Source organism: Petaurus breviceps, unplaced genomic scaffold, assembly GCF_028583685.1.
Source record: "Petaurus breviceps papuanus isolate PSGF00001 unplaced genomic scaffold, PetGlider_PUasm1.0 98, whole genome shotgun sequence".
NCBI lineage: Eukaryota > Metazoa > Chordata > Mammalia > Diprotodontia > Petauridae > Petaurus > Petaurus breviceps.
Genome location: NW_027187460.1, coordinates 19086709 through 19110486, shown reverse-complemented (window position 1 = coordinate 19110486; position 23778 = coordinate 19086709). Strand labels below are relative to the sequence as shown.

Here is a 23778-nt window from a genome sequence, read left to right as displayed (position 1 = left end):
GAAAAAATAAAATATGCAGTGTTAAACTGTAGAAGTAGTATTAGAATTGTTAAAAGTAGTATCTTAGAAATGCTTAATAAATTGTTAAATTAATATAATTATAATTCACATTATATAGTGCTATTTGTAAAGTACTTTTATCAAAACACCTTGTGAGGTAGGTAGAATAAATATCGTCTCTCTATGAGAGGTTAAGTGATTTGTCCATAATTGAACAACTATTAAGGCAGAATTGAATTCCAAGCCTCGTGACTCCAACAATATATCCATGACATCATGCTGTCTCTCTCTCTCTCACACACACACACGACTATAAGATTAGCAGAGTATCATTATATCACAAAAACTGAAGTGAATATTATTAATTCTGTTTTACAGTTAATATTGCTTGATTTTGTAGGTGAGGGAACTGAGGCTTGAGAAATCTCTCAGTTTGCATAAGGTTATATATCTCACGTCATAGGTAGGATTTGAATGAAAGTTTTCTTGACCTCAAGTCCTATATTGTTACTACTATACTCTGCTTGCCTTTCTAGCATCTTTGTTATGGATTATTGTGTAAGTGATAATTGACAATCAGTACTATTAATTTGGAGGAGGAGGGTAGATTACTAAACCCACAGTGGTCTAGGGTTGCTTCTTGGAGAAGAAAAGACTTATGTTAGGTCTTGGAGGATTTGCATGATTTTTATGGGTACGTTAGAAAGGTGGCAGGTTACTCCATCAGAGAGAACTAGAATGACAAAGGCAAAGGAAGGCAATAATTAGATAATATTAGGCCTACTCTGGGGACAGTGAGCAGATTTTTGCCTGAAGATGCATGTCATGTAAAGAGAATAGTAATCCAAGATGAATTTGGAGGGCATTGAGAAAGGGGGAAGGGAAATAAGTATTTACTACCATGGTGCTTTACAAATATTATCTCATTTGATTTTCACAACAACCCTTGTAAAATAGGTGCTATTATTATCACCATTTTTTATAGTTAAAGTAATTGAGGCAGATAGGGTAAATGACTTGTCCAAGATCATATACCTTATAACTGAGGCAGACTTTAAACTCAGGTCTTTCTGAATCCAGGTCCAGTACTCTTATCTACTGTAGTACCTAGCTGCCTCTAAGGGTAGGGTAAGGAATTTGGATGTTTATCCTATACTGAATGGGAAAATGTAGATTTCTTTTTTGATTGAAGGAGAGAATAGATAAATCTGAAAAAAAATTTAATTTATTAGGATATTAATTTTATTGTGAGTTTATTTGAAATATCAGTAACTTAAAAAGTGAATTAATTTCTGGGGGTGGGGGGAAGGATTTAAAATTTTCTCTATGTACAGATAATAAAACCTTAAACAACCAAATTTTAACAGACAACTATTGTCTGTAGTTTAAAAAAAAAGTTTGATTCTATTTTCTGTAGAAAGAGGAAAAAAACCAAAAATTGAAATAAAAGATTTAACAGACATGAAACCTATGTAATAGGAGACTTTGTTTTGAGTGACTGAAACCTAATAGCTTTGTAGTCTTGGGCAAGTCACTTCTCAGAACTTCAGTCTTCTCAATTTTAAAATGGGGGTGATAATTTCATTACCTGCTTCATATACTTGTCAAATAGGGTTTCCAAACCATAAAGCACTGTAAAAATATAAATTGTTATTTTTACTGGGTAGTGAGAATACTTCAATAAAATCATGACTTGAAGCACCACAAGGTTCTGCATTAAAGATTAAGTCTTCCTAATATATTTTAAGGCACAAAGTAGATTAATGCATTTTAGAAACAATAGAAGGTCTGGTTGTCGATCTTTTTAATAATAACACTTTTTATTCATTAGGTTTTTATAGAGTGTCTCTCAGTCCCAGAAGATATCAGTTACTTTATTATATATGTTTTAAAATTATAATTTGATTATTTTGTTTAGTAGTTTACATTAGAGTGTAAACTCCTTTAGGGCAAAAACTAACTTTTCCCTTTCTTTTTATCTCCTTTGTTGAGCACTGTGCCTTGCATATAAAAAACCTCATAAATGCTAACTGACTTACTGACTGTATTTAAATCTTGATAGGATTATCAATCTAGAAGTGGAATAGATTTTAGAGACCTTCCTACCCCAGACCCTTCCTTTGCTAGATAAGGAAACTGGGGTGCTGAGAGGCTAAGTAACTTGTCAAAGAAGTAGTAAGTAGTGCTGGGATTTGAATTCATGGGTTACATGAATTCAAGTTCTGGGACTTTTTCCTGTGCTTTGCTGTTACTCTATTCCAGTATATTTAAATGAGGCATTTCTTTACTTTGAAGCACTTAGATGTGTTTAAGCTGGAATTGGCATTAAGGCAGCAATAGTTAAATTAATCCTTTTGGTGTAAATTGACCCCAGCTCAAGACTAGGGCATTTGAAATAAATGAGCCTTAAAATAACGTTTAAGTTTAAAAAAAAATTAAGATAACTTTCTGTCTTGTTTAGGATGGTCTTGTTAAAGCTGATATGGAGAAACTGACTTTTTATGCTGTATCTGCCCCAGAGAAACTAGATCGAATTGGTTCTTACCTGGCTGACAGATTGAGCAGAGATGTTGTTAGACACCGGTCTGGGTAAGAAAATTATTCTCAGCACAAATTCATTTTCTTGGTATGAAGCTTTTACCTCTTTGCATTTCTAAAAATTATCTAATAAAGTTAGCATTAATTGGTTATAGGTGGAAGGAATTTTTGAACCTCTTTTTTGTGAATATAACTGTGTGTCTGCAGGACAGCACAGATTCCCTAGGTAGTTGCTGAGTATCTTCTGTGTGCAAAAGCAGCATACTAAGTTCTGGGTACAAAGACAAAAACAATTATCTGTGCTTTCAGGGATTTCATTCAATTTTTGGAATGTAACATGCACACAAATAATCATGTTAGGTTTATTTGAAGCAGTTCTGGGTAATTAGGAAACAGTGTTATTAACTTGAATGGGTTAGGAGATAATGGGTTAGAATTCATATAGGAGGTGGCATCTGATCTTAAGAAGGATCTTGTGAACTTGAAAAAAGAATAGCTTCTAAAGCACATTTTACAAGTGGTCATTAACTCTTCACTTTAAGATTTTCTAATGAAGAGGAAACCATTCTACTTTTGGATAGCTCTGATTTTCATAGAATAATATTTTGAGATAGATGCAACAACTTTAATGTAATATGGAAATATCTGTGATTTCTGTTGGTGACAAGGTCATGAATACTGCTATCTACAGTGGTTTATTTCCTACATTCATAATTGAAAGAAATGGTAAATTTTAGTTAGTGAAAATAGGTAAATTTTTTTCCCATCCAAATTCACAGAATGGAATCCCTGTAACCTTTCCATGGACCCCATAGATCTTAGGCTAAGAAGCTGTGGTGTAGAAGGTATTGCTAAAGTTTGTCTTGAAAGGAGTAGGGGGTTATAGAAGATGAAGGGAACATATTCCAAAGCTGTGGGGAAACTCAATGCAAGTGCAGAGTTTGGAATATTATATGTGACTCTTTTTTCATAATTCTCTTGCATAACCTCCATTTTCCCCCCAGTTTTTCTTCTACCTCTCTTGTTTTTAAACATCCTTTTTAAGCTCTTCCAAGAGGACAAAGTCATATTCCCCTTGGAGGCTTAACATGAAGACATTTTGACATTGTTGTCCTCTTCTGAGTTTGTTTGGATCTTCCCTGTCACCATAGTAGCTTTCTATGGTCAGGGCTTTTTTTGTTTTTTTTTGGCTCATTTTTAAAAGCTGAGTTCTACTCCTGGAGTACAGGGGGCACTGTCCCAAGCTTCTTGCATTGGGGACCAGGGACCTGGTCACTGGCTTTCTGTGATGGGGTCTCTGGGCCTTGGGGGCTTGCCCACTGTGTTAGGGTGGCCCAACTTGTGTCAGTTGTGCCCTGGGTTCTGGGTCTGGCAGTTTGCCTGTTGCAGCTGGGTCTGGAAGCATCACAGCTGGTCTGCTGTGCCACTGACCTGCTGAGCCTGGATCAAAGGGCCTTGGTTGCTGATCTGTGCAGTGATTAAGAGCCTCTTGCTGGCTTGCCTAGATTATCACTTGTGCTGGGTTCCACTCCCTTTTTACCCAAGTGAAACAGACCTTTACTGAAGTCCTAAGTTATCTTGGCTAGAAAATTGTTTCACTCTGTCTTTTTGTGGGTCCAGAATTCTTTTGGAGGCTTGATATAATGCTATTTCAGAAGGAAACTGGGGAGAGCTCAGGCATCTTTGTGGCTTCTCTCTGACATCTTGGCTCTATGCCACCCCCCCCCCCCACTCTCACCTCCCCGGGGAATATTATATGTGAAGAACAACAAGAAAGCCAATTTAGATAGACCATAGACTATAGGAAAGGAGATTCATATATAATGAGAGTAGAAAGATAGATAGATAGAAAGATAGAATAGGCAGGTCTTTGAATTCTAAATAGGAGTCAAATTTGGATGAATCTTTTAGTTTGTAAGGAATAATAGAAGAAAAAGAATTTGAAGCATAGCAGTTTTTCCTACTCTTGGCTTCTGCTGTTATGAGTCTGCTTAATGTACCAGGTGTGTGGAATGACTTGCAGTGAAGTTTCCCCATTCTGAATATCCTATATACATTCTTATTACTTCCTTGTATTTTGTAACTAAGTTCAGTATTGTTTCCCCATATATATGTGAGTCATTGTGTATTTCAAGGTAATGTAAGAGCTATTGAGTATTAATACAATTGATTGGATTAACTATAGACACCAAATTAGAAGTGTTTTTAGTTTGGGGAAAGGAATGGTAGTGTGAGAGGTAACAAAGGGTTAAGTTTCTACAGAACTGCAAGAATTGCTGAACAAGACTACTGATAAAAAGTAACAGATAGTAGCCTTGGGGGAGTTAAGGCAGTAGCCTTGGGAGGAGGTTGAGTTCCCAGTTCCCTGAGAACTCCTACATAATACTAAAATGAAATGGTGTGAAGTGGAGGGAGCTGGCAGTAGCTGGTGGATTTGATCCGTTAGGAAATGCACATTGGCCTTGGGGTACTCTGGCCCAGATGGGGATGTATCTAGGTTAGACTGAGGAGGGTTCAGTATTCTGAGGTTGTTACTGAGCTTGTGTAATGGACCTCATGTATTATGTATGTTATCTAACAAATTAGAGCCTCATTACTAATAATTAGGTTAATGTTTGGGAGAGGGGTGTAACCCTTGCTTATTTAACCCAGCTTCAGCTTTTTATGGCGGCCTCCTTTATATCCGTGCTGTCCCAGAGACTGGACTGCCTGCTTCTCGGGAGATTCTAATAAAACTTTCTACCTTCACTTTGAGAGGTCTCCGAGTAGTCAATTTGGGTTAGGGTCTTCGTATCCCATACACAGGTGTCTGTGAGATTTACTAGGTTGCTAATATTGATATTTGTATAATTACTTATTTTTCATGGTAGATATATGTCATGCAGCTGTCCTTTAAATCTGAAAGGGACCTTATAATTCATAAAGAAACTGAGGTTCAGAGAGGTTAAGGATTTATATAGACAGGTTAGTTTTGCCCCACTTGTAGGACTCTGCAGTTTTATTTTAGAAATAATTTATCTTCTGTTGATTTTGAAAAAATGAAATAAAATCTTTTTTTAAAAAATTAGCACATATTATCCCTAGTAAGGCTAAATGTTTATATTTACTATTTTTTTCAGTTTTTTTTTCCCCCTGTACTTGGGAATTAATCTTTCTGATGTGTATCTTAGCTAATTTCCTACATTGAATGCTTAAGATTTTATTCTTTTTGAATATTTCATTCAATATATGTGGCATTTTAGTCTTCTTTGCAAAGATACTTTAGCCTTTATAGAAACCATGCTATTTAATTTGTTTGTTGTTTAGTCCTTCAGTTGTGTCTGACTCTTTGACCCCAGGGATCATAGTATGCCAGGTCCTTCACTGTCTCCTGAAGTCTGTCCGAAGATCATGTTTGTTGCTCCCATGACACCCAACTGTCTTTCTCATCCTCTGCTTTCCCCTTCTCCTTTTGCCTTCAAGCTTCCTCAACATCAGTCTTTTCCAATGAGTCCTTTTTTTCATCATGTGGCCAAAGTATTTAATGAAGCTTCAGCTTCAGTATGTGACCTTCCAAAGAATAGTCTGAATTAATTTTGCTCAGACAGCTATTTTGCTTTCTTCCTCTTTTTCTTTGGAATGTTTCTTGTTGTTGTCTCCTATACAATATTGCAAACCTCTGTCCATAGTTTTTTCAAGACTATCTACCACATCTAATGCCTTAAATCTATTCATCACTTACACTTCATATTTATAAGGGATGTTATTTAGGTCACATCTGTATGGTCTGATGGTTTTCTTTACTTTCTCAAATTTAAGTCTGAATTTTGTAATAAGAAGCTCATGATCTCTGAGCCACAGTCAGCTCTAGATCTTGTTTTAACTGACCATATAGAATTTCTCCACCTTTGGCTGAAAATTATATAACCATTTTGATTTTGCTATTGACTGAACATCAACAATATTGAATTACATTCATTTACTTGTGATTTTTTTTCAGCAGTTCTCCAGTTAATCCAGATCCACTTTATTTCCAAATCTTTCATCTCACAAAGAATGATGCCTAGGGATATTGTGGTATATAGAACTTGATTCCTCATTTTCACTAACTCCATATGTTTATCTAGTTGCTGCATCCGGTAGTTTCTCCCTCTGTAGCATCTCTTGTATATGTCCCCTGTTTTCCTGTCACACAGACCTCACTTCATTTTAACCCCTTTTATACCTATCTCATGGACTATTTACATTAGCCTCCTGATTGGTTTCCTTGCCTCAAGTCTCTCCACATTAATCCATCCTCCACTCACTGACAGTGTTTTTCCTAAAATATAGAACTGTTATGGGAATGGGAATCTGAAGATCTTCCCTGCCCCAATGCCCTTTGATAGGAGTGACTCAGAACCTTCCTTGATTTAAAAATATACTCTACCCCCTAATAGGGGCTGAATGTAGTCACATGTATCCTGTGGCGGGAGGCTTGTTTTTCAAGAATGCCCACATGTTGTTGCTTTGTGATTGGGCAGTGGGTCAAGAGATCTGTGACATTCTCTGACCCAGGAGAAGGCTATATATACCCTGATGTGAGGTTTTGCTTTGGGGCTCACTTTGAGAAGAGTTGTATAATTTGACCAGATGAGACTCTGGACAGCTGTTGAGCCCTCCGGCTTTGAAAACCCAGATGTTGGTGCCTCCCTCCCTGGTAACTGACTAGGTATGGATGTAATGGTCAGACAGTTGGAAGCCTGTCTGCTTATATGTTATTCTGTCTGCTTCTAACTTCTGCTTGTAACTTGTTTGTATTCTCTGAAGTTCAGGTGCTGACCTTTTCCCCTTGAACTAGTAAATGACATATGTTTGATTAAAGCAAGATTGTTAATGCATTTTGATTTGCTTTCTTTTAGAAAAGCAGATCTAAGAACCTGTGTTGGCAGCCACCCTGGGTATGCTAGGGTGCTTGCTGCTACAAGGACTTACTGTTCCATTTCCTTCCACGCATTAATTATCTATTCATTAAACTCCAGCCTCTCCTTGTTATCTCTAATAAATAACTGGTATTTACATCCTTTACAACTTTGTCTGTTCCTTTTTCATTTTCTTACATATTATTCCCTCCAAATACTCAGGGTTCAGACCTACTAATCTGCTTATTTTTGCTCATTCATGACCCTTCATTGTCCTTCACTTGTTTTCCCCAATGGTTGTTATGTTCTTCCTTCTCTCTTCTACCTTCTCTCATCCCTTACAATAAAAAATCAGTTTAAACATTACCTTCTGCAGATAGGATATTTATTAAGCACTTACTTTGTGCCACACTGTAGCAGCAGGCACCCCAAGGGTCCTCAGGGTTTGCTGCCAACACAGGTTCTTGGATCTGCTTTGACAAAGGAAAGCAACTCAAAATGGGTTAACAAGCTCACTTTAATCAGTCAAACATATCGTTTACCTCATTCAGGGGAAAAAGGTCAGCACCCTGAACTTCAAAGTATACAGGCAGAATTATCAAGACAGAAACAGATCAAGTAGACAGATTTCCAAACTGTCCAACCATTACATCCATACCAAACAACATCTGGATTTCAAAGCCCGGGGGGCTCTGGACAACGGCTTTCCAGAGTTTCATCTGATCAAATCACAGAACACTTCTCTAAGTGAGCCCCCAAAACAAAGCTACACATCAGGGCTTATATAGCCTTCTCCTGGCTCAGAGAATGTAACAACCTTATTGACTCACTGGCCAATCAAGAAGTATCTACTGAAAAACAAGTCTCCCACCCCAGGTTCCAGGTGCACTTTAGCCTAGGGGCAGGCAAGATCTTCAAATTTACATTCCCATTACACACACTGGGCAAAACACTTAGGGATGTGAATATATGCAAGAAAGATAGTTTCTACTTTCAAGGAACTTATATGCAGATGAGAGAAAACAACTTATAAAGGGGAGCCAGAAAGGCAGAGTGGGCGCTACGGATGCTGGTAAGGGAGTGGAAAAATCAGGGGAATAAGTGGTTATAGAAGTGATGGGAACATAACCTGGTCCATTCGTGTAATGGTTGTTGGAAATAGGTGCTTACCAAAATCAGAAGAGTGGACCTCAGGACAGAGGTATCTTCAGATTGTAAAGGCTGCTGGTAAGTGGAGTTAGGAGTAAAATGTATAATAACCTTTCAGAAATCTCTTAGCTACAGTGTGAGGTTTAGCTCATGCTCTCTTTAATAACCTTTAGTCCTCATTGAGAGACCCAAGTTATGTTTATCTGTTAACTTAAATTGTGAATTGTGCCTTTCTCTTGTTTACCTTTTTAAAAAAAATTATTTTAATGCTATGCTTGGTAAGCTCTTTTATGAGATTTAACTGGATATATATTGTTATGTTCCCTTTTCCTTTATACTTAGGTATGTTTTAATTGCTATGGAGGCATTGGACCAGTTGCTAATGGCTTGCCATTCTCAAAGCATCAAGCCATTTGTAGAAAGCTTTCTGCATATGGTAGCAAAACTGCTGGAGTCAGGGGAACCAAAACTACAAGTTCTTGGAACTAATTCTGTGAGTAAAGCCAATATGTTACACTGATTATAAGGTTGTTTACGTTCTGGGGTGTCATCTCCTTCTAATATATCACCTAAAATATTGAGACACAGTTAAAATAAAATGCTAAAAAGGAATATAAAAATTGACAGTTCTTTAATTTTATTTCTCATTAGCTGTGTCTGTTTCCTATTACTGAAGTCTCAGAATTAGGGGACTGAACATGTTAAGCTTACCTTTATATCTGCCATTTTTTTTCCTTTCTCATGATTATCTATTTCTGTTTGGCTTTGTCTACAACTTTCAGTCTACACATGCGCCATCGTTCTTTTTTTTACTTCTCTGTATGACCTGCTCTATTAGCTCAGTTCTGATTTCATATTCATCATCTCCCTTTACCTGTGGGTAATAATGTATACATGGAATTAAAGGTATCAAAGCTGGAACCCTATATCTTCATATAGGTATGAGACAACCCAATTTTAATTAGAAAAAAATCTACAAATAAACATTTAGTAGGCATTGTGTTGAAAAAACTAAGCATGTCACTAAGGATCCAAAGACTAAAGTGAAATAGCTCCAGCTTTCAAAGAATTTAAATTTTATTATTTATAATCAGAGATGTATATATAGAGCCAAGTACAATGGACAAGGTAATTTGAAGAAGGAAAATTTATACTTGGGAGAATCAGGAATGACTTCATGTATGAGGCTCTGACTAACCTGTGCCAAAATAGCAGCAAAGGATGCTGAGACACAGCGGTGAGAAGGATATGTCTTTCAGACATGTGGCAAAATCAAAACAAGGGAAGTTGATATGGGCTGGAACAACTCCCATTACTTGCTGCATCAGCCTCCAGAGGGAAATAGTGAGAAAAGGTGGTGTGGGCTTTGCTTCTGTTTTTAACTGTAGAAGGGAAGCTCTCATCTCTTGTTGGGCTGTTCTCTGCCTAATTTCTTTTTTTTTTTCAAATGCTTTATTAACTTCTGATTTACATCATTCATTTCTGCCAGATTTTGAGTTACAAATTTTCTCCCCTTTTTTCCCCTACCCACTGCCCCAAAATGGTAGTCCCATAGGATATCCCCTCCTCCAATCTGCTCTCTCCCATATTTTCTCCCATACCCTTTTCGACTTTTCCAGTAGGGCATGGTGGATCTCTATGCCCCAGTGCCTGTATGTCTTATTTCCCAATTACAAGTAAAATAGTATTAATAATAGCATTTATTTATTTATTTGAATATTTGATTTTAAAACTTTGAATTCCAGATTCATTCCCTTTCTCCCTTGTCACCCACCGTTACTGGGAAGATAAGCAGTTCAGTATAGGTTGTACATGTGTAGCTAATGTAAAACAATAACATAGTAGATATATTGTAAAAGACTGACTATATTTCCCTCCCTCCTATCCCATCTCCCACTTGTTCTTTTCTCTACTTTGATCCACTCCCTTTTCAAAAATGGGTGCTCCCAACTTCATTCCCCCCCAGCTTGCCCTCCCTTCCATCATTGCCCTTCTCATCCCCGTCCCCCCCTACTCTCCTGGAGGGTGAGATACCCTATTTAGTGTGTATTTCATTCCCTCCTCAAGCCAAATTCAATGGGAATAAGGTTGACCCATTCCCTTTTGCCTTGCTATTCTTCCCCTCCATTGTAATCATTTTCCTTTGCCTCTTCTATATGAGATAGTTTACCCCATTCTGTCTCTCTCCATCTCCTCTCATTATATTCCTCTCTCACCTCTTAATTTCACCTTTTAAGTATCATCCCTTCCTATTAAATTGGTCCTGTGCCCTCAATCTATGTATACCTGTAAACATATATACACATTCACATATGTATTCATATGCCCATATACCTTCATATATAGACACATATATATTTCTATTCCCTTCAAGTACTGAGAAAAGTTTCATCAGTTACAATTATTGTTTTTCCATGTAGGAATGTTTATAGTTCAACTTTGATAAGTTCCTTATAATTTCTTTTCCCTATTTACCTTCTCAGGCCTCTCTTGCTTCTTGTATCTGAATGTCACATTTTCTATTCAACTCTGGTTTTTTCAGCAAGAATGCTTGAAAGTCATCTATTCCACTGAATGACCATATTTTCCCCTGAAACATGATACTCAGTTTTGCTGGGTAGGTGACTCTTGGTTTTAATCCTAGCTCCTTTGACCTCTGGAATATCGTATTCCAAGCCCTTCGATCCCTCAGTGTAGAAGCTGCCAGATCCTGGGTTATCCTGATTGTGTTTCCACAATATTCAAATTGTTTCGTCCTGGCTGCTTGTAATATTCTCTCCTTAATCTGAGAATTCCGGAACCCGGATATAATATTCCTAGGTGTTTTCTTTTTGGGATCTTTTTCAGGAGGTGATCGGTGGATTCTTTCAGCCTCTATTTTGCCCTCTGGTTCTCAAACATTAGGGCAGTTTTCTTTGAGAACTTCCTGGAGGATGATTTCTAGGTCTTTACTTTGATCATGGCTTTCAGGTAGTCCAATAATTTTTAAATTATCTCTCCTGGATCTATTTTCCAGGTCAGTGGTTTTTCCCATGAGATATTTCACATTGCCTTCTATTCTTTCATTTGTTTGGATCTGTTTAACAGCATCTTGGTTTCTCATAAAGTCATTAGCTTCCATTTGCTCCAATCTAATTCTGAAGCAATGATTCTCCTCATTGAGCTTTTGAGATTCTTTTTCCATCTGGCAAATTTGGCTTTTTAAGGCATTCTTCTCCTCATTGCCTTTTTGAGCCTCTTTTGCCATTTGAGTTAGTCTATTTTTTAAAGTGTTATTTTCCTCAGGCTGTTGACTCTCATTTCTTAATTTTCTTGCATCGTTCTCATTTCTCTTCCCAGTTTTTCCTCCACTTTTCTATTTGATGACCATATGTCAGGTGGATTTTTTATATTTCCATTTTGCCCTCTGGTTTTAGAATATCAAGGCAGTTTTCTTTGACAGTTTCTTGAAAGATTATGTCTAGGCTCTTTTTTTTGATCATGACTTTTAGGTTGTCCAATAATTTTTAAATGATCTCTCCTGGATCTATTTTCTAGCTCAGTGGTTTTCCTTTTTTTTTTTTTTAAAGCAATTGGGGTTAAGTAACTTGCTCGAGGTTACAAGGCCAGTTATTTCTGGGTGTGGTGCTAAGTGTCTGAGCCCTGGATTCGATCCCAGGTCATCCTGACTCTGGGGCTGGTGCTCTTACTCACTGTGCTACCTGGCCGCCCCAGGTCAGTGGTTTTTCCAATGAGATATTTCACATTGTCTTCTATTGTTTGATAATTCCTTGATTTCTCCTGAAGTCATTAGCTTCCATTTGCTCATTATAATTTTTAAGGAATTATTTTCTTTAGTGAGGTTTTGGATCTCCTTTTCCGTTTTGCTGGCTCTGCTTTTTAAGGCCTCCTTCTCCTCATTGACTTTGTAGACCTCTTTTGCCATTTGGGTTAGTCTGTTTTTTAAGGTGTTATTTTCTTCAGTATTTTTTTGGGTCTCCTTTAGCAAGCTGTTGACTTCGTTTTTCATGACTTTCTTGTCTCCCTCTCTAGTTAATCATTGATTCAGTTGCCAGAGGATGTTACCCTTTTTTCACCCCCTTCTCTTCTCAATATATTCCAGTGACTTCTTATTACCTCCAAGATACAAATATCCTCTGTTTGGCACTCAAAGTCCTTAGTAATGATTCCTCACCCTCCACATACTCTTTGATCCAGTAAACACTGGCCTCCTTGCTATTCCCTGAACTAAATACTCCATCTCTCTGTTATGGGCCTTTTCTTTGGTACTTCTCCATACCTACAACACTCTTCCTCATCTCTGCTTCCTGACTTTCCTGACTTCCTTCAAGTCCCATTTAAAATTCCACCTTCTACCAGAATCCCTTTAATTCTAGGGCCTTCCCTTTGTTGCTTACTTCCTATTTATTCTATACATAGCATATTCTTACACAGTTGTTTCTATGTTCTCTCCCTGGTTAAAATGTGAACTCCTGGAGGGCACAGACTTTTTTGTCTTTCTTTATATCTCCAGTGCTTAACAGTGCCTGGCAAATACCGTGTTTCCCCGATAATAAGACCTATCCCGAAAATAAGCCCTCCCCTTACTGTGTAAAATTCCTCTAAAATAAGCCCTCCCCCGAAAATAAGCCCTATTGAGATTGCTACTGTAGTGAAGGTGATCCCCTGCGCTACACGCTACATTATGGCACCCTTTGTATACACCGTCCCCCCCCTTCCTGAAACGCATGCTGCGCTCTGAGCTGCATCCAATCAGAGCTGCAGCAGTGAGTGCGTCATCCTGTTCTTCCCCAGTGATTTGCTTATTGAATAAAGGTACGTTTTTTTGTTCACATTTACCTGTTTATTAAAATTGCTGTCAATGTTCATTAAAATAAGCCCTTCCCTGAAAATAAGCCCTCTGGTGTTTTTCTGTCCAAAAAGATAATAAGACAGTGTCTTATTATCGGGGAAACACGGTAGTAGGTATTTAATAAGTGCTCATTGGCTCATGGAAGAAAGAACAGTGTCTTCAAAGACATGGGTGAAGAGTATTCACAAGAAGGGAGTGATTGATAATTTAATAGCTGCAGAGAGGAGAAGTTGAAGACAATGAAGCCTTCAGATTTAACAGTTCAGGGGAACATTCTGTATAATGAGAATGAACTGAAAAAGAACTTTTAAAGAATTTAGAATTCTGATTAAATGTGACAGATGACCTTGAGTCCGGAAAACTGAAAGTGAATCATCTCACCCACTTCCAGAGAAGTGAAGAATTTAAAATCCAGAATGAGGCTTACACTTTTGGATACAATGTTCAAATTTTTTTTTTCTTGACCTATGTCTATTTGTTGTGAAGGTTTAAAAATATGTTTATTTAGTGATGGGGTCATGAAAAGTAAAGAAAAATAAATACTTATGAAAATAAATTAAAAGATTTAGCAGTTAAAAGATCATTGGTTACCCCCAGAAAGAGGACTTTGAGATTAAGTGTGTGTTTTAGAAGATAGTTTGCAGAGCATTTAAAAATGTAATTGAGTGGTGAGGAAGTAGGGGCAGTGAATACAGAGTTCTTCACAGATTTTCAGAATTGGAAGGAAACTAATGGTCATATAGTACAAGTCAGACCTGAAAAGAATCCTCTTTTTGATAATCCTTGAAAATGTATTTGCTTTAAAAAAATTTTAATGAAAGTTCACTTTTTTTGTGTACCTTTAATTGTTAGGAAACTTTCTTACATCAAAATTGAATCTCTCTAATTTCTATTCATTGCTCCTAGATTTGCTCTCTGGTGCCAAATATGTCTAATCTATCTTTCACCTTATATTCATTCATATACTTAAAAGAGTTATTAATCCATTTATATTCTTCTCTTTTCCAGGTTAAACATTTCTAGTTCATTCATCTAACCATATGATATGATTCTAAGGCCTTTTACCATATTCTTGCCCTTTTCTGGTTACTCCCTGACTTACCACTGTTTTACCTAAAATGTAGTGTCCAGAACTGACCAGAATCTCCTAGATGAAGTCTGACCAGAGTAGAGTAAGGTGGTACTGTCCTACTAGTCCTGGATGCTTCTCTCTTTCTCTCTCTCTCTCTCTTTGTTTTTTTTTTTTGGGGGGGGGGGGAGGTTGAGGGAGGAGGAAGGCAAGTGACTTGCCCAACTTCACACAGCTAATAAGTGTGTCAGGTGTTTGAGGTCAGATTTGAACTCAGGTTCTCCTGACTCCAGGGTTGGTGCTCTATTGACTGTGCCACCTAACTGCCCCAAACCTTCTCTTTTTAAAAAAGAAAAGATTTTGGTTGGTATTTTTAAAAACGTGGCTTACATTTACATCTGTATTCTTTCCTCCCTCTCTCCCAAAGATCCATCTCTTTGAACAAAGATTTTTTTTAAAAGGAATAAGAAAAAAGTTATCAAACAATCAGTGCATTAAAAATATTTCATGTTGTGTGCAGTGTTTCTTACCTATGGACTCCTCCTAAATCTTTGCAAAGATAAGGGGATGTGTCCTGTATCTTTAGTTTGGAGTCAAGACTATTCTTTATATTGAGTAAAGCGCTGGCCCTTGAGTCGGGAGGACCCGAGTTAGGTTCCAACCTGAGACACTGAACACCTACACAAAAATACTAGCCGTGTAACCTTGGGCAAGTTACTTTAACCCCAAATTGCCCTCCAAAAGGCCAAAAAAAAAAGACTATTCTTTATAATTTCTCAATATACAATTTCATTTGTGCTTTGCTTTTTCTCTTAAAATAATATATCCTTCTAAATTTACTTTTCTTTGTATAAGAAACCCCAAACCTACTCTTCTACTTTATTTTTTGTTTTTGTTGAATGTACTGTCATTTTTCTAGTTTCCCAGATATGAAACCTAGATGTTATCCTCATTTCTTTATTCTCTTTGCCTAAGTTCATGCCTTAGTTGCCAGGTTTTGCCATTTCTGTCTCCAAATCTTGTATCAGTACCTTCTCTCTACTTAACACAATCATCACTTGAGTTGAGCTCCTATTCTGCTTTCATTTGTATTATAGCATTGGCTTCTTGATTGGTCTCCCTGCTTCAAGCCTCTTCCTACTCCAATCCATCCTTCACATAGCAAAGAGATTTTCTTTAAATGTAGATCTGTGTGATTTTCCTATTTGGTAAATTCCAGTGATTCCCTTTTCCCTCTAGAATAAATTCTTGCTTGGCTTTTAAAGGTCTTTATGGTGGGATTCCAGTCTGTCTTTCCAGCTTCCTTATGCATTTAATTACCTTCCTGTCACCTTTTTGCAATTCCTCACCTGTCACTCCATCTCTCGTGTTCATTCCTTTGCCCTGTCTGCCACCATGGTCTCCCTTAACACCTCTGCTGTACAGAATCCCTCCTTTCCTTTAAGATACAACTCAAGTACCACCTTCTACATGAAGCCTTTCCTGATATTCTCAATTGTTAATGCTTTCTTTCCCTGACTGTCTTGTGTTTATTCTGTATATATCTATGTTTGTACATGTTGTCTCTCTTGAGAGTGAAACTTCTTAGAAAGTTTCATTGTTTGATGTTTTTATCTCTACTGCCTTACATGGTGCCTGGCCCATAGTTAGAAGCTCCTTACAAATTGTCAAGGATATTCTACTTTCCTTTTTGTCTCCATTAAAATTTTGAAGATATGTTCCACGTGGGAAAACCAGACAGTGCCAAGTGTCAAGAGAATGATTGACATTTTCATCTGATTGTAGCAGGCCACAATAGTGTATACCAATTCAATTGACTTCTGTTTGCTAGACTGTAGGAAAAGAAAGACAAAATGAAGGAATTTGGGTAGTCTTAAGAACTTAAATTTCACTTTTGCCGGCTTTTTTTCATATGCAAAAGGAAAGTAATGTGTAATTGAGAAAAGGAATTTATTTTATGTTCCAATTAGTCACATGAAATCATGGATCAAAATAATTCAGTTATGCTTAATTTATAAATTGTGTAATAAAAACTGAATATTAGGTATGTTTTATTTATATTTACTGGAAATCTGATCCATTTTAATGGGAGGGACAAATTCTTATATTTTGAACAATAAATGGTATTAATGAATTAAAAAATATAAATTTTAGTGTTTTTTTAAGTTATGCTCATATTATTCTTTATTCCTTTAATAGATACAGATTCTTTTTTGCAACCACTTTTGAAGCAGAGGCATTGAAATAAATTGAAATTTTCAGACAGTATAGAAAATTGTTCTTTTTTCTTGCAGAATTGTTATTGCTGTTTTCTTGACTGCTGTTGACAATTTGAAGAGGGATAGCATGGTATAGTGGAAAGGGAACTAGATATGGATTCAGGAAGATCTGGGTTCAGATTTGACCCCTGATACTTAATAACTTCAGTTTCCTTATCTGTATAGTGGGGCTAGTAATACTTAAATAATATTTACATTACAGGGTTGTTTTGAAGATCAAATGAGATAGCATATTGAGTGCTTTTCAAACCTTACATTCTGTATAAATGACAGTTATTCATAGGATCATGTGTTTAATTTTATTTTTCTTTTTAATATTTTTACCAGTTACACATAAAAGCAATTTTTAACATTTGTTTCTTAAAACTTTGAATTCCAAATTCTCTGCCTTACTCTCCTCCCCTCTCATATTGAGAAGGCAAGCAGTTTGGCATAGGTTATACATGTGCAGACATACAAAATATAGTTCTTTATTTGTCATGCTGTGAAAGAAAACAGAGACTAACAGAAACTTCCATGAAAAATAAAGTAAAAAAAGTATACTTCAATCTGCATTCAGATTCCATCAGTTCTTTCTCTGGAGATGGATAGCATTTTTCATCTTAGGTTCTTTGAAAATATCCTAGATCATTGTGTTGTTGAGAATAGCTAAGTCATTCTCAGCTGATGATTGTACAGTATTGCTTTTAATAAATTTAGAGATGGAAGTTGCTTTGGAACCAACTCTCATTTTAAGGATAAAAAAACTGAGGCCTATCAAATTTAAGTTAATTGTCCTAGGTCAAACAAGTAGTAAGTAGCAGAATGGGAATTATTTTGTAATGTAAACTCAGATGGGAAAGAGCATAGGTGCTGTTATCTTTTCTACATCTTATAATCACCTATAGCATTTGAAAATTTATTGTACTTTTCTTCACAACCACTGTGTTAAGTATATAGTTCAAAAATTATTCTCATTTTAGTCTCTAGTTTGTGGTTTAGATTAAACGAAAATTAAATTCTATAGATCTGTCCTAAGGGAATGTATGATAATTAAGCCATTACATAGACATAGATATTTTTAGTATCACATAGAGACACAGGGTAAGAAATTGCATCACAGATTGTTCCCTAACGTACTGGAAGATGGAAGATTTTTTTCTAGCTCCTCAAAAGTAAAGAAGTACTTCACATTTCTTTGGAACAGTATCTGTTCCATTTGATCACTCAAGGGTAACATTGATTACTTCCAAAAATTATCCATCTTTCAGAATCTCTGGGAACCCACATCGTTATTTAGAACTTTGAATAAATTAAGATGAATTTTCTTTCCTTTCTCTTTCTAAAAAAAACAAAACAGCAACACCACTTTACAGGTTTGATAGCTAAACATTCTTGCTAAAAATATTAATAGTCTTGATATTTTCAGAAGGTATATTCTGATGAGTATAATCTCAGTACTCTTCCTCTAAAATGTTTGAGTGATATCTAGCAAATTCTCTGAAATTATAGATTTCAAAGAATGGCATATTTCTAAACACTGCTATTGCCATGGACAATTTTGTTAAATTTGTTGTTAAGCTTACTTTAGTTTCTCATTGTTTTTCCCCTATGCAAAAATGCCTGTAAATTCTTAACTGATTTCCATAACTCATTGGTTTAGAGTGTGGTTGGATGAATTATTTTTTAAAATAAATAAGTTAATAATGTTCTGGTCTTTGAGATACCATAATATATTGTAAGAAATGATGCATTGGGGCAGCTGGGTGGCACAGTGAGTAGAGCACCGGCCCTGGAGTCAGGAGGACCTGAGTTCAAATCGGCCTCAGACCCTTGACACACCTATTAGGGCCCCCCCCCCCCAAAAAAAAAAAGAGATGATGCATTGAATGGTACATTAGTTAACTAAATGTTAATTGAATGTGGAAGATCATCTTAAGAAATCTTGGGGTCTGTGCCCATACTCCTTTACCTCTTTTTATACACACATACACAGACACGCACAGTTATCTTTAGGTCACTAGAGAAGAGTGTGATATAAATTTGTTAAACTTTTACTTTCAAGCTAATCTTCCTTTCAGTAATAATAATTTCTGGTCCATATCTTTTATTTTATTAATACCTACCTGGCAAGGAGTCTTCCTCTACCAGTGTGGATAGACACCTTCTTTACACCTTTATAATCTTAAGAGAAATGCCTGAGATACCAAGAAATTAAGTGTTTTGCTCAAGGTTTTGCACAGGGTGTTTGACACTGTCAAAAGTAGAATTTAATCCTAGGTTTTTCTGTTTCTGAGGCCAGATCTCTATCTTCTATACTGTTCTTCCTCTCATTATTATTGCTATTATTAATTTTGTTATTGGTATTGTTATTATAATTAATAGCTAACATTTTTATATCTAATCTGTCATTTGTTTCATTATGAGTAGAAACATACAGAAATTACAAACCACTAATTTTTTACTTGGGAAACAGTTTACGCATTTTACATGAACAATATTACTATTTAGTATTTAATGTTCTTTAAATTTTCATTATTGATATTAAAAAGGATCTTTTATTCTGTTGAACTGTTTTCTGTTCTATTCTTATGCTTTTGATGCTTATAGAATTATACATTGAAATAATATTAAAAATTTTTTCAAATTGTTTTGAACCTTTGAAGAAATAACAAAAGTACTTATTGGTGCCATGTTATTTTTTGTAGTTTGTCAAATTTGCAAATATTGAAGAAGACACACCCTCTTATCACAGACGTTATGACTTTTTCGTTTCTCGATTCAGTGCCATGTGTCACTCCTGTCATAGTGATCCAGAAATACGGAAAGAGTATGTATCATTTCTCTGTTAGAGTTTTAATAGAACATAATATAAGATAATGCTCATTTCTTATTCATGCTCTGGTTGCAGAACAAGTTTTAAAGGAATTATGAAGAACTATAATCTATCCCTAAAATGGTAGCTTTCTTAAGTGTATTTAATAAATATTTACTCAGTACCCATTCAAAAATTAGGCATATTCTATATACTTAGAAGAGTTCTCAAACTAGGAGCTGGGTAAAACAATCGGCAAGTGTCATGCCATTTTGCATTAGATGTGTGCTTTAGAGAAATGATAAGCTAAGTATTATTTGAGGTTTGTTTTGGGGAGGGGAATTTCTTAGTAATCTGAATGGTTAGTAATGCTTCAAAACCAGTGTTCTCTTAATTTCAGGAATCATTAACATTGGGGGGATAATGCATTAGAATTGGGGAAAAATCATTAGAAAAGATTGAACCTTCAAGGAAGCTAGAATTTCTAAGTGGCGGAGGTGAGCCATCCCTCTCTCGCCAAACTTCCAACTGAAGAAGAGGTTTTGAATGCCATTAGGTTTCTCTTGTGTGATAAAGTACCTGGTGCTGATTTCTGTTCCTTCTGAGATTTGCATGGCAGCTAGTCCACTCCTACAAAAGCTGACTGAAATTTTCTGGGCTATGTGAGAAGAGTTGGTTATCCCCCAGGAGGTCAAGAATGACTCCATTGCCCTTCTCTGTAAAGGAAAAGGAAATAGGTTGTCTTGTGACAATCACAGGTGATTCTCTCTCTTGGTCATTGCTGGCAGGATTCTTTCCATGGTCCTTTTTAATAGAGTGATCCTTCACCTGGAAAATGAGAACTATTTACTTTCAAGCTAATCTTCCTTTCAATAATAATTTCTGGTCCATATATTTTATTTTATTAATACCTACCTGGCTAGGAGTCTTCCTCTGAACTACCTGGGAACTATTGTGACTTTGAAAACGGCCAAGAAACGGTTGATATGGTGTTTGCTGCCTGATAACTTCAGATAAACTATCAGGAGCAGAACAAGGATCTGTACACAATATTTATTGATCTAATGAAGGTCTTTGGTACTGTCAGTTCATGAGGACTTGTGGAAAATTATGGCAAAATTTGGTTACCCAGAGAAGTTCATCACTATTGCATATCACTTTCATGATGGCAAGCTTGAATGGGTTCTGATAATTAGGTGTTGCTCTCACACTTCCCCAGTCACCAGTGGAGTGAAACAAGGCTTTGTTTTTGCTCCCATAATTTTTAGCAGGATTTTTTCAGTGATGTTGTCAGATGCCTTCAGTGAAGACACAAACAGCATTAACGTCAGCTACTGCAATGATAGTAAACTATTTAACTTGAAGAGGCTATTAGCCAAGACTAAAGTAGATCTTTGAGTTGGTGTGCAATTTTTTTGTTCTCAGATGATTGTGTACTCAGTACAGCTTCTGAGGCAGAGATACAACAGAATATGAATCGATTCTCTGCTGCTTGTACTGATTTTGAACTAATAACACCAAGAAAACAGAGGTTCTTCACCAGCCAGTACCATACTATCCACACATTGAGCTATCAGTTACAGCAAATGGAGAAATTGTGAATGCTTTGGGAAAGTTCACTTACCTTGGCATTAGACTTTCTATGGACACACATAGTAGATGAAGTTGATGTACACATTGCCAGAGCTAGCTTAGTGTTTGGGAGGCTCTGAAGGAAGGTGTGGAAGAAAAGAGGTGTTAGGCTGCCTCCCAGACTAAAGATCTATAGAGCCATTATGCTGACTTCATTGTTGTATGCTTGTGAAACCTGGACAGTCTTCCACTGCTATGCAGGAAAGTGAATTGCTTCCATTTAAATGGTCTTAGGTAGATTCTGAAGATCATTTTGTAAGATAAGATACTGGACACTGAGGTCCTTTCTCAAGTTGAACCGCCAAGCATTCAAACTCTACTGCAGAGGGTACAGCTGCAATGGACTGGCCATGTTGTTCTAATGCCAAATGTACACTTGCTTTACTATTTTACAGAGAAGTCATACAAGGCAAGTGCTCTCACAGAGGTCATAAGCATACTTTCTAAAGTCTTGCTAAAGAACTTTGGTATCGATTGTGAGACATGATAGACTTTGGCATAGAACTGTCCAGCATGACATGCCTGCATCACTGTGCTCTGTGCTCAAAGCAGAATTTAAGTAACTTAAGAGAAATGTGAGATGCATAAATTTAGAGACATCTCCACTCCAAATATCCGCATGGACTATTTGTGTTTGACCTGTAATAGAGCCTGATGAACTTGTATTGGTTTCGTCAGTCACAGTTGGACACATACCTTGACCACAACATAATCAATTTTCTTTTGGTCCTCTTTGAGCACAAAGGACAACAACTTATCCATACTGTCCCTCTCTATTCTTTTCCACATTGTCCCATTTCTGGACTTTTACTCATGCTGTTCCCTTTACCTGAAAAAATCTTCCTCTTCCCATTCCACCTTTGAAATACTTTCCATCCCCTAAAAACATACTCTAATGCTGTCTCTTCCACAGAATCTTTATTGATTTTCCCATCAGTTAAATTTCCATCACCCCAGCTTTTCAGTATTCTTGCTTTGTTTCTTCTCTTATGCTATTCAGGAGCTTTCACAAACTTATCCCTTACCGGTCTTACTTTGTGTTTTTCTTTCATATGCTCTACAATCTAGTGAAAATTGGCATGCTAGGTATTCCTTAAAGCATCCTGCCTTTCCAGCCTTTCTATATTTACTCTAGTCCATTCCCTATGCCTGTAATGTAGTCTTTCTACATATTGACCTGTTGAAATCTTTCTCCTCCCTCCAGCGCCAGCTCAAGTGATAGATAATAATATTCATCATCATCCTCTTAATTGTCATCATATCTAGCATTTATATAGCACATATTATTTGATAGACACTGTATCTTTACAAATATTTCCTCATTTAAACACTTTACAAATATTGCCACAACCACCATGCAAGCCAGGAGCTTATTATCCTCATTTTACAGTTGAGGAAACTGAGGCAAACAGAGGTTAAGCATGCTTGTCCAGGATCACACAGCTAATAAGTGTGTAAGACAGGATTTGAACATGTTTTTGATCCTTTTGTATTAAAGTTCAAAATTAATAAAAATTGAAAAAAAAGAGACAAGGACCCACAACCAGGTCTTAAAATGAGAGATTCATAGTTTTTGTGTAGGATGAAGATGATATATAGCAAATGAAATTGAGAAGTAAATGTTCAGGTAGGAAGGAGACCATGAGAAAGCAATAACATAAAAACCAAGGGAGGAGAGAGGGTTCTTAAACAATATAAAAACAACAAAGTTCAAGAGGACTGAGTGCTAATAAGAGACCATTACATTTGATGGTTAGCAAAGTATTAGTCACTTTAGAGAGAGTAGTTTCAGGCATATTATGGGGTTTGGAGATTGTGTCTCAAAATCTTAAGTTTATGATTCTAGGGTAATCCCAAAGTGCTATGGAAAGGAATTTTGAAATGGGAGTTATTACCCTAGTTCATGCCTGTACAATAAATTTACTTTTTGACTTGGAGTAAATTATATAACTTGCATGTTTTATAGTTAACAGTTAACCTTGACGCTTCAATAAAGTATTTGAACTTAATCTTTCCAGCTCTAAAATTGTGACTCTGATATTCTCAGAATCTTAAAACTTTATAATTAGGTTATGTAATAATCTTTTTTTGCAAATTGCTTTTTGCAAGGTGTCTTCCAATGACCCACAATTCAAATTCTCTCTTACCTGAAATGATAAATTTTTTTTTTTTGCTTAGTGTCTTGAACTCTTCAAAGAACAGTTGTCACATTGGAATGGAAGAAAACTATCAAAGAATGTGTTTGCAAAATCTAATTTCAAGGCAGTTAGGTGTTACAGTGGGTAAAGCAGTAGGCCAGTAGTCATTAAGATCTGAGTTTAAATGTGGTCTCACATCTAACTGTGTGATCATGGGCAAGTCAATTAATCTCTGTCTGCCTCAATTTTCTCATCTGTAAAATGAGGATAATAGTACCTACCTTCTGTGGTTGTGAGAATAAAATGAGATCATAATGTAAATACTTTTCTAATATTAAAGCATTATTTAAATACTAGCTATTATTATTACTGATAATAGTTATTTTTTCAAGCTTATTTGCTTTGTCATTGAAATAAAGCAAAAATATTTGTAGTACAGTATGTAGT

At 36.3% G+C, this 23778-nt stretch overlaps 1 protein-coding gene across 3 annotated transcripts in view; it reads left to right on the top strand.

Moving 5' to 3' along the window:
* EFR3A (EFR3 homolog A) overlaps window positions 1–23778 on the top strand; it is a 168384-nt gene that overhangs the window by 39011 nt on the left and 105595 nt on the right. For 2 of the 3 annotated variants that reach the window (XM_069081052.1, XM_069081053.1), the window contains 3 exons: window positions 2462–2589; window positions 8910–9060; window positions 19455–19576. In XM_069081052.1, coding sequence (XP_068937153.1) covers window positions 2462–2589; window positions 8910–9060; window positions 19455–19576 — 401 coding nt within the window. The remainder of the gene's footprint in view (window positions 1–2461; window positions 2590–8909; window positions 9061–19454; window positions 19577–23778) is intronic. The other variant, XM_069081054.1, reaches the window with a different exon arrangement.